This window comes from Giraffa tippelskirchi, chromosome 5 (assembly GCF_054371585.1).
Source record: "Giraffa tippelskirchi isolate mGirTip1 chromosome 5, T2T-mGirTip1v1.2.pri, whole genome shotgun sequence".
Lineage (NCBI taxonomy): Eukaryota > Metazoa > Chordata > Mammalia > Artiodactyla > Giraffidae > Giraffa > Giraffa tippelskirchi.
Genome location: NC_137279.1, coordinates 21,935,522 through 21,952,800, shown reverse-complemented (window position 1 = coordinate 21,952,800; position 17,279 = coordinate 21,935,522). Strand labels below are relative to the sequence as shown.

The following is a 17,279-nucleotide window of genomic DNA, read 5'->3' as shown; positions in this document are numbered from 1 at the left end:
CTGGCTGGCTCCTGCTCCTGGTTGCCAAGCATCCTGGCCTAGTAGTCCGGAGCTGTCGCAGGTGTGGCCCTGAAAAGCCACCTCCCCACCCTCCATGCTTCCCAATTGAAGATCACAGCAGGATGCACACTGTTTGCTGACACTAATTCTGCAATTTCCCAAACAAATGGCCCCCCCACCATGGGCCTGTCAGGCTCCCAGACTGGTCCATCCCCTCTTTCCCCACGAAGCCAGCTGGAGTGCTGGAAGGTGACAGCATTTAAAGATGCTTCCAAGGGCTTCCTCGTGCCGTGCAAACCCAGATGTTTCAGATGATGGTAAACAAGCAAACGAGGCAGCTGAGGATTGCACCCCACATTCTGTTAGCCCCCCCAACCCATCCACTTTCTTGGCCACCCAGCTGTTAGGCCAGATGTGGCACCAGAAGGCAGCTGGCTTCACCGCTGTGAGACTGCCCAGGCATGGATGTGGGTACTGAAACATAGACGTTTGATTGGAATTAAATGGGCTGCACTGGTTGCCACGAATTCTTTTTTTTTCCTTCTATGAAGCTTGAGAAAAGCCATCAGAGAGACAAAGCCAGTGCTCCTGTTACGCCCACCTCACGTGGTTTCAACCCTTGTCCCAGCTAGCTGTCTCGGTCATCAGCCAGGACTCCCCATCTTCTCAACCACCAGCTTTGTTTCAGAATGCCCCATCAAGCGTGATGTTTGACAAAGATGTCACCAAAGAAACCCGAGCAGGCTTTGTTCCAGAATTCCCCAAACCTGGCACATGGGCATCTTGCCAGGCCCTGATGTCAGATAACCATTGCTGTGCCAAACTGGACCACCTGATGTTTACACTTTCTCAGGAGATTTGGAAAGAAGACAGAGTTAGTTGCCTTGTCCAAGCTGGATATTCTTTTCTCCTAAGCAAAGCTAAAAATAATAATAACAGCTATTGGAAATTAAGCAAATCTATGCACAGAACAATCTACATAAATTATCTTCAATCCCAACTACACAATTAGACTTTTCCCCCCTCATTTTATAAAAGAAAAAACTTAGACTCTGAAGGATTAAGTGGTAACTTGTTTAAAGTCACAGAGGTAGAAAATGGCAGAATCAGAATCTCGACCTAGTTCTATCTGACCCCAAAGTTCAGTTGTGTCTCTTCCACTCAGCCACGCTGCTTCTCAAGTGTGAAAAAAAAACCTGGATCTTGGGATTACTAAAAAATAAGTCAACGTGTCAACAAAATAAAGAAATCCTGCAGATGTGTTGTTTATCTGATTGTCTTAAGCAACTCCTAGAGTACATTCTGGAATCAATTATGGATTTGTAGATTCAGTCTGATATTCTCTCTCTCCTCTTCTCTTCACACACACACACACACACCATATTATGGGTGCATATATTTATAGGACAAAACACTGCAAACCATTCAAAGCAATGACCATGAAGGCAAGACAAAGATTCTCAATCATTAAAAAAGATGCAATTATCTTTACTGCACTGTAACTTACTTGGGTTGCAGTTCAAAGTAAAACATTTTTGAAAGATTTCCAGAAAAAATAAAACAGCTGAAACCAAAAATAGTTTTCTTCTTAACCCTTGTTGAACCAGAATTCCCATCCCCAAGGAGTCTAATCAATCAAGTTTCCCATGGTATAAATCTGCTTCTGTTTTTGCCTGAATATTTTTTGTGCTGTTGTCATCACATTTTGAGATTCTCAAAATCTGTATGTATATTGTAAAGTAATTAGCCTCCAATTAAAATAAATAAATTTTTTAAAAGTGAAAAAAAAATCTGTATGTAAATACAATGCAACTATAGGCTCTAAATCATGGCCTTTTCCTAGAAGTCTTTGAAGCCAGAGATAAGTTGTCAGGAGAGAAATCCTGCCTCCAGGAGGAGTTTGTATTTTCCCTCTTCAAGGACTGGCTGCTCTCTTCTCCTGGCTTGTGGACAATCCCTCCACTTCTTCCTTAAAAGAGAACTGCCTGGAAACTTCCTTGGTAGTCCGGTGGTTGAGAATCCACATTTCCAATGCAGGGGATGCAGGTTCAATCCCCAGTCAGGGAATTAAGATCCCGCATGCAGTGCATCACAGTTAGAAAGACCCTGTGCTGCAGCTAGAGAAGCCTGCGCACCACAACGAAGACCCCCATGGTCAAAATAAAAACAAAACCTTTTTTTAATTAAAAAAAAAAAGAGAGAGAACTTTTTGATCAGGATTGAGCCCCAAGGTCAGATCTTAAACCGTCTTTGTGCATAGGTTACATTTAGCAGTCCCAGGAAGAAAACTCCATTTATTATGGCAACAACTCTCCCCCATCAAGAGAGTCTAATAAATGAGCTATATTTCAGTGACCCCTAAAATACACAAGGTTAATCATCTTTTACGAGATGCTCATGGCCTCTTGACTTATTACTGGTCTAAAGGACAATGTGCTAATGAGATTAAAATGATTTTCCCCATTCAACTCCTTTTCTTCTCTGTCTTTTCCCTCTGTTTCTACCAATGCTTTTTGGTTGATTAATTACTTGGGAGTCTAGTCAAATCTCACTTAGCCTGAGGCACACACACCTCAGTTCCAAACTGTGAGGTGGAGGCCCTGTTGGCAGATGAATATGACTGATGGATACAGGGTGTCTTCAGGGTCCCTGAGAGAAGAGGAACTACTTTCTGCAGCTGAGCCTGCCTTGCCTTACCTGGATGATTCATAAGATACACAAGTATAATTCCACTCAAAACAGGCTCTTTTTTTTTTTTTTTTTACAACACAGCAGTCTTATTCCTCTTATAAATAATGATTTCCCTCGCTGTTTGATGGGGACATGTAAGCCCAAGCCATGCAGGACTTCTCCCAAGGGGGAAAAGTTTGATGATGGAATTAAATTTATATTTCAACATCCTGCCCTTACTTCTCTGAAAGCCTCTGAGGCAGACCCTTCTGCTTACTGTCCTACAGAGAGATGGTCATCTGTAATGGTCTCTGCACAGCTGTGCTCCAATAGAGGTGAAATGACACATTTCATGGGAAACCACTGCGGACAGCAAGTGGACAGAAGGGCAGCAGGGTCGCTGGGTAATTCAAAGCTCATTAGAGTATAATGCTCTGGCAAGGAAGGTCATGTGTTCAATACATGAGAAGCAGGACAGCAGACCTCTTCCTTCCAAGGCCACAGTCTGTTCATCTCCGCATGTGCAGACACCTCCCGAAGCAGAAGGCATTTGGGGAAGTGGGCACTGTCGGGATGAATGTGAAGATAAGGAAGAAGCATTAGAGCACAGACTTTCCATTTTATAGTATTTTTAGTTTCATAGTGTTGGAAATCATTCTCAAACTTTCAAATAAAGTCTTACATTAAACCTCAACAGGTAGGCTTGATAAGAAGGAAGATGCTCTGGTTCAAGCTGGGAGAGAGGAGACTGGTGTTCTACCCACCAAGGCTGCCCCAGTCTCCACTGCCGTATCCAAGGATGTCTGTGACATAATCCCCAGAACCTGTGACAAAAGGGGCTCTTTAAGGCTCCTGAGATGAGGAGATGACCCTGGATTATCCAAGTGAACCCAACGGCATCACAGGAGTCCTTAAAGGGGAAGAGGGAGGGCAGAAGAGAAGATGTGGTACAGAAGAACGGTCCGGAAAATGCAATAAAGCTGATTTAAAAGTGGTGGAAGGGGACCGTGAGTCCCCAAAAGCTGGCAACCTCTGGAAGCGGGACAAGGCCAGGAATGGAGCCTCCAGAAAGGAACGCAGCCCTGCTTGCACCCGGGTGTTAGCCCAGTGACACAGAACTGGATTCTCGCCTACCGAGAAAAGAAAATGGCTGTGGTTTTAGGCCATCAAACCTGGAGTAGTTTGTCATAGCAGCCATAGGCCACAGGGACTCTGCAGGACGCCCTGGGGCTCCACCAAACAGAGCACCACACCCTTGTGCTACACAGGTGGTAACCACTGCTCCCACCCACCACGGCACAGTAAGGACAATGCGAAGCAGTAAGACCCGTTGTCCATGGTGGAAGGTGGATCTCTGCTCTAGGAACCATTCCTGGGTTCAGCAATCCTGCCCATGGAGTGTGGTTTGTTTTGGAACAGAGTGGACTGAGGTTGGTACAGGGCTGTGCTTTTCACGGGCATTTGTTTCCTGTCCCCAGAGACTATATAAACAACAGGGCAATTAACTGGGTAGCAGTTAACCCTGTGGGAGTCCATGCATAGCAGAGAGACATGCCCTGCTTTCCTAGAAAGAAGGCAGGTTGAGCGGTGAATGTGGACCAAGCCCACCTGTCTGGCTTGAATTCAGTCAGGAAAATTTGTGGTTGAACACGGTCTCTCCCCACATCTCTGTCCCGTTTCCAGATCCCGACAGGGCCAGCGGGCTCTGAGAGCCTCCTCTCCTTTCATCAGCATAAGCCTTTCTGGGGAAGCCTATCAGTTCAGCGCCCAGAGAACTGAATGCCAGGGTTGCTGTGGATGGAAAGGAGGAAGGCAGCCAATTCTCCCTCAAACTGCAGGGGCTACAGCTGATGCCCTTGTCCCCGGCCCACCTCCTGATGACATAGGGCCGCTGTGCTAAGATGACAAGGCTTTAGGAGGGTGCTGCTGCTCGGTGGAGTCAGACCAGGCTCTGCGTCAAGTCTTCTCAGTGGGGTCACGAGATTATGATGTGGTCAGCTTTCAAGCCCCAGCCTTTCTGCCTCAGGGATCCTGGGCTTCACAGCCAATGAGAAACAGTCACTTGAATGGGCCTGGCCCCCTCCTCCCTCCAAGAGCCACGTGGACCACTGACTTCAAAGTCTTATGCTAATGCCAAGCTCGGGTGTAACTGGGTGACTTCTCAGTGGCTCTGATTTGCAAATGCAGCGGCCCTACAACAAATGCATATTCATCGGAACTATTCCTGCAAGCTCCGAGCTCCATCTCACAGATCACAGAGTCAAAGGTACAAAAATACATCAGCATGGCAGTATGCCAAGTGGAAGGACCTAGGATCACCAAGAGAAGGCAGCTGACAGGCAAACCCCGAGGGGCTCTGAGAAGGGGCAGAGGAACGGGAAGAGATGGGGAATAGGTCCATGTGCACGTGTGTGTCTGCGTGGGCACACTCAGACTCATACGAGGGGAGGGATGTGTACATAGGTGCACACGCAGGGTTTCAGTTCTTTGAACGACCCACCCGAGAGCACCAAGGAAGGAAAGGTTAAAATCTGGATGAGGAAATGCAGGTTGAATAGTTAAAAAACAAACAACAACAACAACAACAAAAACAACAACAGCTGTCTCAGCTGGGAACTCCATTAGACAGTGAAACTGTCCTGAGGGAGCCAGTTGGGAAGCTCATTGCTTAAGACAACTGAAGGTGGAATAGGAAGCTAGGGGTGCTTACTTACTTACTCCTGACTGTCTCTGGGAGACACGACCTAAAGAGCACTTTTCTTTGTTTCCAGGTAGTCTTCTCTGCCTTCTCTTCTTTTTGATGGACTGGCCAGGTCCTCCACCTCCCTGCCCCTCAGGTCTCTTTTCTTTTTCTTTTCTTCATTTTCTGTCCTTTCTAAGGAGAATCAGGCTCCTGTCAACTGCCGCCCAATCTATGAAGTCTGGGGAGGTCTCAGGGCTGATAGACTCCCACCCTGGATCCAGGCACATATCCATCTTTGATGGAAAACAGCTCCCTGCACAGAGCAGGTGCTCAGAGACAAGGAAGTGGGGGGGGGGGGTGAAGGATGGAACTGTCCCAGCATCCTCCCAGCTTGCCCCTGCTCTGGGTCCCTTTACAAGAGCACAGCTGTCAGACTGGGAAGCAAGATGAAGCTCATATCCTCCCCAGAGCTGGAAGCCCCCAGCTCTGCCCGGAAACACTGGATAACAACGTGTCTCAGTGAATCACCTCTTCCCCTCCTTCATGCCAACTTTGTGTACAGCATTCCTGTCTCTCTTCTCTGCCCCATTCCCTTTCTTCTCTGTGAGGACTGGATCATTCCATCCTTAAGAGAAGGGAAGGCTGAAAACTGATAGTAGTGTTGATGGGCATGAAAATGACCAATATACAGGCACCAGCAGTCAAAGGCTTGCCCACCTGCTCCTGCCTCCATTCACCTACGTGGATCCACCAGTATTCACATCCATGGCATGGGAGACAGCTTAGTCCACTCCAGCCCAAACAGTCTTTGTAGGTCATAGCATCGCACAGTTTATACATCGTCAAAGCCCATGAAGTGAAAGTGAAAGTCACTCAGTCGTTGTCCGACTCTTTGCGACCCCATGGACTAGAACCAATAAAGTAGGAAACCACCTTTGATGAAGCAAGAATTCATTGCCATAGTTTCAAAGGGGATGTATTTTTATTGTTTCTCTGCCATTCCTGGCATAACTTACTTCTTTTATCATTCTAGACTTAGGTGTCTTCTAAAATTTCCTATTACAGTCAATGTAATTTGACTCTAAACAAAGTTAGGCTTCTTCTAGAATTTCCTATTGTGGTAAATACAGTCTATTTCCTATTGGAGTCAATATTTTACTATTGAGCAGTTAATTAGTTCTCAAATTGTTTGAGGGTATCTCTCACCAACTAGAATGCAAGACTATAAAGAAAGAACCATGCTACACAGTTCATGACATTTTCTTTGGATAGTTACAGTACACACAGTAGGTGCTGCATAAATATCTCTAGATTCAATGGCTGGTAATTAGCTCCTTAGCTCTGTCAAAAGAAAATTTGTAACATAGACTAGACAGTAGTTAAAGCTAGGGAGGAATCACGCTTGACCCTCTGCTTTACTCACACTATGTGTCCACCTCTATCTTCATTGTGTCTTATCCTGTAGCCCCACTTTCTGAAATTACAAGCTCTAGAGGGCAGACTTACCACACAGCCGGTGGAATCCAGCTTGCGATCTGAGATGCAACGGAAGTTCTTACTGCAGCCCCCATTGTCCTTGCTGCAATCACGGACTGGTCCAAAGGAGTCTAAGAGGACCTCCAGGCTGTCGAAGGAGGACGAGGTCATCAGCTCCTCTCTGTGGGAAGAAGCGGCAGGAGGTGGGAGGAGGTCGGGGACGTCAGATGCCACAGGAAGCTTCACATCCCACGTTCCTGTCTGGCCGACTAGATCATGTCTCACTCTCTCTTACAAATATTAAAGATCAACCAGACTCGGAGCCTTGAACTAACAAATTATGGACGTTCTCCATTTCCGGGAAATAAGCCAAGGCAGTAACACCTGGTCAAAGAAGGAGGTCTAAACTCAGGCAAAGAAATTAACATTTTATTGCCTGTCAGTCCTGAGGGGCCGTAGGAAGTGCTTACAAACTCTCATTTTATGTCCTCTCTCGGTGCATGAGCCTTGGGGTGTGCAATATTGACCCACATAGAGTAGATCTTGGCACTGCGTCTGGGGAACCGGAAGGCAGCCTGCCAACTTCTCCTTCCAGCTTGATTCCTTTCCCAGCGCTCGGGACCTTCAGGTAGTTTCTCAGTCTCCCAAACCCAGGGCCCAGAGGCTGGACTCACCTGACCTCCACAGCATCCTCCATCACTGTCATGTCTGTCTTACACTTTGCTGATGGGTTGATGGCCAGTTCAGCTGGTGGAATCACAAAGCTTTTGCTGAGCGGCAGCCACATGCCCTCCCCAAGCGTGTAGGTGAATCTGCAGGGACACGCAACAGCACCTGGTTAGGGCTGGGTGATTAAACACCACCGGAGGACCTGGCACCCTAACTCCAGCTGTTTCCTTCTCAACCTGTGTAGTCCTCTCCAAAAAAGAGAGCATATTGCCATTTTATGGATGAGATAATTGAGTCTGATGGAGGCAGAGAGGCCGACCCCTGCTCACGCATCCAGACCATTGGAGAACTCAACATGCCATCCACTCGCCAGCTGTTAGAAGTGTCTCTTCTTCAAACCATAAGATATCGAGTTCCAGTTTCCTTCAGATTTGAAGCTGGGCTTCCCTGATCTTAAGTCAGATATAACTGGAAACAATTTAATTGAAAAGACATACCAGCCTCCCACCATTCCCATCCCTCAAATTGCACACCCACACTGGTAGCGACGCTTTCACTCTGTGCCTGGAGGAACCCTACCAAGGAAAGGAAAGAAGAAAACGCCCTTTTTCTGGCTGCTGTGTGATGGGAGGGGAAACTATTGAAGCCAGGAGCCTCCCAGGGGGAGAGAAGAAGATGAACAAGGCAAGCCTAGATGTATTCTCTGCTCTCTCTCTACCCACACCCCTAGCTAATGGCGCTAACCCTCCAGAGGCAAGGAAGATTTTTTTTTTTTTTTCCTATAACAAGGGCTAAAAGGAATAAAGGAATCAATCAGCATTTCACGGGAGGGCTTAAGGAAACCATGAGAGAGTATTTGTTTATTTATTCATTCATTTGATTTCAAAGGCATTCAAATGCTCTGTGTTCACAGTCAAAAATAGTCCCTGGGATAAAAGCCAGCGTGGGTGGGATATCACGAGGCTGTGGCCGTCTGGCGTCCCCTTCCCACTTAATGCGGAGGGTGGAACAATGGAAGGATGCGTACAATTAAACGGAACCAGCACCAGCTCCATTAGCATGCTGGTCGCTGAGCACCACTGCAGGTCCCCCTCCTTTCTCTCCCCTAACCCACACGCTCCTCTCTCCACCACTGCCCCCTCACCCCCTGCCGCTCCAGGTTGCCTGAGATGCTAGGAAAGCAGACTGATGACGTGAGATCTTTTATGAGACGTGTAGCCCTGTCCAGGACGTGGGCCACAGAGAATCCCCACCGACCAAGGCTCATGAGTTACTTAGTAACTAAGCCTCATGCTTTTTCATCCACTCCCTGAATGACAGACCTGGGTAGTAGAGGAGCTGAAAGAAGAGAAAGCAGGGGCCGAGGGTGGATGGGGGACAAAACCATTGAGCAATTGGGTTTTGGGCAGGACTGGGGAGGTTTCTCCCTGATTCCCAACCTGACTCTCGGTGCCCTAGTTCTCTGACCTGTGGGGGCACACCTCTGCATTAGGCAGCATTGAAATAGCAGAGATGCTTTTTGTTCTGAAGGAGGCACTCAATTCTCCCTACCCATGGGAGCCAGAGGCAATAGGTGGGGTGATGTCTATGCAGGGAGCTGTCTGCACCAGATGAGGGAAGCTCATTACTAGGGGGACAGAAGAGGAGACCCACCACCCCACTCTTCTGTGAAATTGTGCCTGGTGAAGTTGAAGGCATGCCAGCTCCTTCACACAAACACACACACACACACACACACGCTTGGGGAGGGCATGTGGCGGGTATGTGCGTGTGTGCAGGAGACCTGGGTTCAGTCCCTGGGTTAGAAGATCCCCTGGAGGAGGGCATGGCAACCCACTCCAGTATTCTTGCCTGGAGAATTCCATGCACAAAAGAGCCTGGTGGGGTCATAAAGAGCGTGACATGACTCAGTGACTAGCCCTTTACTTTAGACCCAGAGAACTCAGTCCACGTCTCCAAAGATGTCAGTCTCCAGTGGCTTCTTTCACCAAAATCACTTCAAACTTTCTGTTCCTAAAATGCAATTGGACTATGGCTCCTAAAGTTGTCCTGATTTTCTCATCTCTTTGCCTTTGCTCTTAATACTCCTTCCTTCTGAATTTTCTTTCCTCTCCTTTGCCAGACTCATTTTAAGACTCAGTTAAGGCCCCACCTCTTCCTGAAAGCTCTCCAGGGCCTTCACACTCTTAGGCTGAGTAAGGGACTCTCTTCTGCACATGGTGCCTTGTCACCCCAAGATGCTGATCTATACCCACCTTTTCACATGTCCATCACCATTCATACAAATATTCTCTCTTGGATGGCAGAGGACAGTTCTTTGTCATCTTTGTATTCCCCACTGCCAAACATAATTTATGACCCAGGAAGGTCACCTCATAAATATTTACTGACTGATCAACAAGGAGATTTAGTTATGTTCTTTAGTTTGAACAGGCTGCTACCAGATATAATCCCAATTTCCCAATTTAAAGATAGAGGTGGTGGTGGAAATTCTTGTTCATTTAAAACAGGATATGGGTTAATCTCTGGGTTTGAATACATTTAATGGTCGAGATGGATCTGGATTTGATAGGATAAAGATCTTCCTCAATGCACAGCAGCTTCTGAAACATGACACTCTACCAAGTTAACAAGGAAACCTCCACTCTCTGGTAGGGTCAAGGTGAAGAAGTCCTGTAGGTGAAGCAAAATCAGGTGTGGGTAGAGACTAACATTTACTGAGAACTTTATAAAGCAGGTGCTCTGTAGAACTACATCATTTATCCTCACCGCTGCCCTCTGAGGTTAGTCACTTGCTCCTATTCTACCAAGGCATTGACTAATATTTTAAAAAGTTTAGCAACCTCCCAAGGTCACCTCTCCTTAAGTGGGAAAGATGGGCGATAGCCTGATTCTCAAGTGTTGCTCACAGCCGCTTTCCAGCCCATGTTGGCTCATGCCTATGAAATTCTGAAGTTTTCTTTTATCTGCAAAAAGGTACTGAGTGACTCCAAAATTCAAATATAGAACAAACTGTCAGAGAAAAGCTGCATTCTAAAAATCTCATCTGTCCCTCATCCATGTGGATTTGGCAGGAAGGACTTCAAAAAGCCACCAAACAGAAGTTGGGTGAACATCTGGAATGCTTTCCCAGGTTGGGCCTTCTCGCATGACAGCTGGTGGTGACCAGCACAGTTGATGGCTCAGCTGTGGACTGAGCCCTGCACATGGCCTTGTTGAACTGGCACTTGAAATTTCTGTCCAGAAGCAAATGTTTGCCAGAAAGCACTGGACAGAATAAGCCTGTGCTCTCACTGTGGCTTGGCATGAAACAGAATGTGGGAAAACTGAAAAGTCGCTCTTAGCCTGGCATCTGCACCCTTTCCTAGAGCAGGCCATTCCAGAAGGAGGTCTTATTCCAAGAGATCAAGTACACACTTGGGAGGAAGGTCTTTGAGAGAGAAATTTGGTCTGTACTCACCCCTGCCACCAGAGGGTCTAGTGGAATGGAGTGATCCTAGATACCATAGCAAGACCATCTTCAGCACCAGGCTGAGTTGGCTGAGGAGACTCATCTTGGAGGTTCACAGTTCCCCTGGACCCTTTGAGTCTAGCTTGGACCCCTCCCAAGGTGTTCTTTGGGATTACAGATTACCAAGGTTCGGTTTCAAGGTCTTTTCTCAAACTGATTAGGAAATACTTGAAATGATCATCTACAGATATTTACTGAAAACCTACTTGTTCAAAGGGCTTCCCTTGTAGCTCAGTTGATAAAGAATCTGCCTGCATTGCAGAAGACCTCGGTTCAATTCCTGGGTCAGGAAGATCCCCTGGAGAAGGAAATGGCAACCCACTCCAGTATTTTTGACTGGAGAATCCCATGGACAGAGGAGCCTGGTAGGCTACAGTCCATGGGGTCACAAGAGCTGGACATGACTTAGTCACTCAACCACCACCTACATGTTCAAAGGGCTTCCCAGGTGGCTCAGTGGTAAAGAATCCACCTGCCAATACAGGAGATGCAAGAAACGTGGTTTCTATTCCTGGGTTGGGAAGATCCCCTGGAGTACGAAATGGCAACCCACCCCAGTATTCTTGCCTGGAAAATTCCATGGACAGAGGAGCCTGGCAGGCTACAGTCCAAGGGGTCAAAAAGAATCGAACACAACTGAACGACTGAGCACACACATGCTTGTTCAAAATGGTGTGATAGATACTAAATATTTAAAACCATAACGGGTACTTCCCTCCCTTCAGGAAGACAACCATTTCATTGGAGAAGCAAATACACAAATTAAAAATAAACATGAAATAAATAATTGACATACATATTAAAGTCAGTATATATACAAATTTGGAGGTGGAAGATCATTGTGGATTGATGCAATAGATTAGAGAAGCTTCAGGCCAGTGTTTCTCAATCCCAGGTACAGATTAGAATTACCGTGGTGCTTTTACAAACACTCACGCCCTGGTCCCACCGAGATTCTATATCATATATACAATCTATATGTCAAGACTCTATATCATAAGTGAACAGAGTACCAAGTAAATAGTCATTCAGCTCCTTTAAGGAACTGCAGTCACTGACCAGGTCACAGAATTTTCCAGAGTGGCCACTGGTAGTTGGTTTACTCAGATCACAGAAGGTTCTGATTAAAATTCTAAGTATCTGAAATAAGGAAATCATGACCCAATGTTCTCATCTGAGAGCTTAGTTACTGTCATGTTAAGGATCAAAATGATTAATCACTTATGGATTAACCCACCGACTTCTGAGATAGTTGACCGCTGGGTCAAACCATACAACTGACTCCCTCTCTCGTAAGTGGGTATTACATCCAGTTGGTACCTAACAAACTTGAACAGATGGGGCTTGTGGGGGTAGAAACACGATTTTTGTGCAGGTTCCTCTCTAACAGCAAATTCATGGAGGCCCTAGTTTTTCAAAGTGTTAGTTTCTGACTTTTAGGGGAGCGGGAACTCATCCATGTTAATCAAACCCCACCAGATTCCCCATCTGCCTTATCTTTATCACCCTTTGAAGGTCCCAACAGATGAGCAGTAGGTAAAAAGGAGGGGAAAAAAAAGTCTGCCCAATCGTAAATCATCGTTGGAAAGTTTAAATGCTCAAGTCATAGTCTAAGGAATACAGCTGACATCTCTTGTAGCACAAATCCTCAAAAGCCGCCTGTGGCCAAGGCCATTAATAAGACCCAGCCTGTCCCAGGAGAGACACTCGGGAGAGAAAAGGGCAGGGAAGGCTCTGCGAGGAAGCGGTTCTGTGAATCTGCACTCCCAGCTAGAAAGGTGCTTTAGGATAGCATGGCAGTGGCCGAGCCCAGTCCATCCCAGGCAGAGAGAAGGAGCAGGAGAAGCTGAGGCAGAGGAGCCAGCTCAAGAAGGCAAATCCAGGAGAAAGATTATCATCAAGACTGGGACTGGCTGACAGTGGGGGCTGGGGCAGGGCTTTGGAAAGGCAGCAGGGAATAGGCAAGACTCTGTAGACTCTCGAGTACAGTGAACAGGAAGCAAGTTTTCTCTTTGCTCGTCATTCCTCTAACACGCCATGCATTAGCTTACTGCCTCCTCTGACATCAGACACTTGGGCAGGACTATTTATGTCTCTCCCAGAGGGCTTGTTCATGAAGGGAGGTGCACTCATGTCCACACGGCCAGCACAAGCACAATCTCTGGCACTTGCTGGGTACTCAGCAGATGCACATTAAGTGAAAAATAGACTGACAGAATAAATGGAAGATACAGTCTTAGCCCGGAGGTAGACTTGTGTTCCAGCTAAGGTCTGGTGTGAATTAGACTTTATGAAAATCCCATAGTTCATGGCTGGCACCCAAATTCTTCCTCTGCCTGCTGACTTGTCTAATACGTACCATTGCCAGGTATGTAGGTAGAAATTTGGGAGAGACTGGAAACATCCAATTTGATGAGGAAGGTGGTAGATTAAAGAAAATAATAATGAAGTATGGCTGAGAAAGGATGGAGGTAGAGGTGGGAGGGGTTCGTTCTGAACAACTTAAGGCTTTACGTGGAAGGTGCAAATTAGATGCAAAATGGAGAGGCAAAAACTAACATTAATTGCTTGTTCGGTGCCAGTTTTCTTGCCGGGGGCTTTCCCCACATTATCTCATGTATTCTTCACAACAATAGAGCCTGGTATGCAATGCAGTTCTGTTTAACAAGTGTGGAATCTGGGGGTTCCAAGAGTGGGGGTTCCAGAGCAGGCAAGGAAGGAAGCCAGGACCTCAACAGAATCCATTCATCCTCCACACACTCCACACTGTCACTGAATGAAGGGGGCCAAGCGTTCCTTTTACTGGGAGGGTAGAATGACTACATGTGTTTCCCATTTTACAAATTACCACTAGGAAAGAAAGTTCAGTGGGAAGTGGGATGTGGGGCTTGCCAAGATACATAAGCACGTCCCTAGACAACCACTTACCTGAATATTTTATCAGAAGGCTGTTCTCCCAAAACCAGGTCAAAGCCTCGCTGAAATATTGTGTAAGGCCAAGGCCTAAAAGGAGAAACAGCACACAATTAAAGTCAATCAACAAACATTTCCCAAATGTCCACTCTGTGCCTAGTACCACGCCAAGGTTCTGGAGACCCAATGACAGAGGGGACCTAGTCCGAGTTCTCAAGAATCCCACTACATGTGAGTTCACAAGACACAGAATTCTGAAACTCAATTAAGAACAGTATCAATCCAAAAATCACTGACCCACCAGGAAAGTGGAATTTAATAGACATGACAACTGGAACTCCATAGAGAGAAAAATTATAATAATGTCATAGCCAGAATTTATGGCCTTTCAGATATAGATTTAACAGATCCTTAGCTTTGTCTCACTGAAGAAAGAGGGGGAGTATGATTTCTTGGAAAGACAAAGCCTCCGGAATCAGACAGTTCTGGGTTCAAACTCTGTTCTGCTGTTGAGTCAGCCATTTGCCTTTGGGTGATTATTTGCCTTGTTAGTCTAATTTTATCACTTGTAAAAACAGGATTGTTGAGAGTGGCTTCATAGACATCGTGAAGATGAAGCAAACCTTTTAGGCCAAAGCCACAGCTAATATGGGGTTCTCATCATGCTCCCTTTCCCTCAAAATGACATGAAGGTTCTGGGTTTTTGACAGGTTCCAGATGGTTTCAATCATTACAATATCACTCATTCAACCAGAAACAACCATGGTATTTATGAATAAGACTTAACTACCTTCCCTGGTGGCTCAGACAGTAAAGAATCTGCCTGCAATATGGGAGACTCAATCCCTGGGTTGGGACAATCCCCTGGAGAAGGAAATGGCAACCCAGTCCAGTATTCTTGCCTGGGAAATCCCATGGACAGAGGAGCCTGGCGGTCTATAGTCCACGGGGTTGCAAAGAGTCAGACATGACTGAGCGACTAACTCTTTCTTTTCACCAGTCTCTCTAGTGAGCGGGCTTCCCAGGTGGAGCTTGTGGTAAAGAACTTGCTTGCCAAATGCAGGAGACTGAGAGACAAGGGTTCAATCACTGAGCAACTAAGCACACACATGCACCCTAGCATTTGGATGTCGCATATACTTGAAACTACCAAAACTATTCTTTTCAATAGCATATATCTCTTTGCTAACCCAGATGTCCAACTCCCAAATTATTTACTCCTTCAAGCAAGACTTATAAAGCCCAACCTTGTATGGATACTAGGTATGGTACTCACAGAGTGAACTGGGCCCTTGCTCTCACGGAATGTACAGTCTCCATGCATAACCAGTCATACCAACCCAATAACATAACTACTGAGGATTTTACTGCAGACATGCCTTTGGCTTTGAAGGACTACAGAAAGTCAGGAGAGTAAATCGACATAATTATTTGGGACTAAATCCAACACTAGGAATTAACCCAGTTGTTGTCAACGGTGTGAACAATAGAGGGCATTTAGGGAAAATTTAGGAAAAGGCAATGGCACCCCACTCCAGTACTCTTGCCTGGAAAATCCCATGGACAGAGGAGCCTGGTAGGCTACAGTCCATGGGGTCGCTAAGAGTCGGACACGACTGAACGACTTCACTTTCACTTTTCCCTTTCATGCACTGGAGAAGGAAATGGCAACCCACTCCAGTATTCTTGCCTGGAGAATCCCAGGGATGGCGGAGCCTGGTGGGCTGTCATCTATGGGGTCGTACAGAGTCGGACACGACTGAAGCGACTTAGCAGCAGCAGCAGCAGGGAAAATTTAGGGCAGTTGCCGTTTAATGACACAATGACTACAGGATATTACTGGCATTTAGCGTGTGAAAGTCGCTCAGTAGTGTCCGACTCTTTGCAACCCCATGGACTATACAGTCCATGGAATTCTCCAGGTCAGAATACTGGAGTGCGAAGCCTATCCCTTCTCCAGGGGATCTTCCCAGCCCAGGGATCGAACCCAGGTCTCCCACGTTGCAGGCGGATTCTTTACCAGATGAGCCATAAAGAAAGCCCAAGAATACTGGAGTGGGTAGCCTATCCCTTCTCCAGTGGATCTTCCTGACCCAAGATCTTTCTGACTTATTAGATCTCCTGACCCAGGAATCGACCCGGGGTCTCCTGCATTGCAGGCAAATTCTTTAGAAGGCATTTAGAAGGCTAGAATAATGCAGTGTTCAGGACAGCCCTGCATGACAGAAAATTCCCCCAGGCCCTGCAGACTTTTGAATGTCTTGCTGCACATTTACATAGGTAAAAACCTGCTTATTATTATCTCAGCCTAGATGCTAACTCCATTTATCCACAAGCACAAAGCAGCTTGTACTGTTTTAATATAAGATGAATTGTCTAGGTGTATAACTACCATGTAAATTAAGAGAAGATTATATAAGATTACTTAGAAATTTTACCAAGATTTGTTCATAATTTTGGAAAATCACATCATTATTTGCAGTGCTGCTCATAGTCTTTGAATCACCAATACAGCACGTCTATATCAACCCAATTGCTCTTATATATATTGTGTATTACATATTACTTCACATTTTACATTATGGGGAATCTACATTAGGTGCAAATGTCTGTCAACTTTATTTCTCCTATTGTAATACTGCAGAGAATTTATACATTAAAATAGCTACATTACTATAAATTATTTATCACTTCTCTTTTAATTACTGTTACCACTTCATATTAAATTTTTATTTATTTAGATTTTATTATATATGATTGCATTTACAGATTACTAAAAAAAGAGTTAAATTTGTCATAAAATAGGGTGTTGGGTCTGATAGGGTTGAGACACCAACTTAACCAGCTAACCAATTAACTACTTGAAGGAGTTGGTAGTTGCAAAGTGAGGCCACTGGGTCTCTATAAAGGAGTGGTTGGGATGAGTGCATTCCTTTTTCATGCTCACTATTTATAAACACTTTATTCCTGGAATTCAACTTAAAAATACCCTGAGGCAACTAGAATTGGCTCCAAAAGGTATCCAAACACCATACTATGAAAAACCCCTGCATCAAATAAATAGCCCAAGTGTGTTTTTCATCTTTGTTTTGTTCATTGGAGGTAAACCCACAGAGTGGGGTTTGAATCTGATTCTTTTTTGCTGAACAGTAAGTGTGGCTTAAGAGCAGCTAAAAAATACGTACTAATTTAAGAAAAAGACTAAAAATTAGGAGAAAAAAATGTCCCATCTGATCCTAGATACTTAGAGAGGGCAACAAAAAGAGAAAAGGGACCTGCAACTTTCTCTCTCCTTTGGACAAAATCATATTTTATTTACTATCAGTTGAATAATTTTAAACAACACACGTTTTGCCT

General features: G+C 45.6%; 1 protein-coding gene and 1 long non-coding RNA gene across 4 annotated transcripts in view; one reads left to right on the top strand and one right to left on the bottom strand.

The window, feature by feature from the left end:
- The window catches only part of ASTN1 (astrotactin 1), a 345,878-nt gene that overhangs the window by 96,384 nt on the left and 232,215 nt on the right, over positions 1-17,279 (bottom strand). For all 3 annotated transcript variants that reach the window (XM_081493881.1, XM_081493880.1, XM_081493879.1), the window contains exons 9-11: positions 13,938-14,012; positions 7,504-7,641; positions 6,860-7,010 (exon numbers count right to left, since the gene is read on the bottom strand). In XM_081493881.1, coding sequence (XP_081350007.1) covers positions 6,860-7,010; positions 7,504-7,641; positions 13,938-14,012 — 364 coding nt within the window. The remainder of the gene's footprint in view (positions 1-6,859; positions 7,011-7,503; positions 7,642-13,937; positions 14,013-17,279) is intronic.
- LOC145507397 (uncharacterized) lies at positions 3,553-8,343 on the top strand. Its single transcript, XR_014054832.1, has 3 exons — positions 3,553-4,100; positions 4,354-4,936; positions 6,819-8,343. It is a non-coding gene; the product is annotated as an uncharacterized LOC145507397 (long non-coding RNA).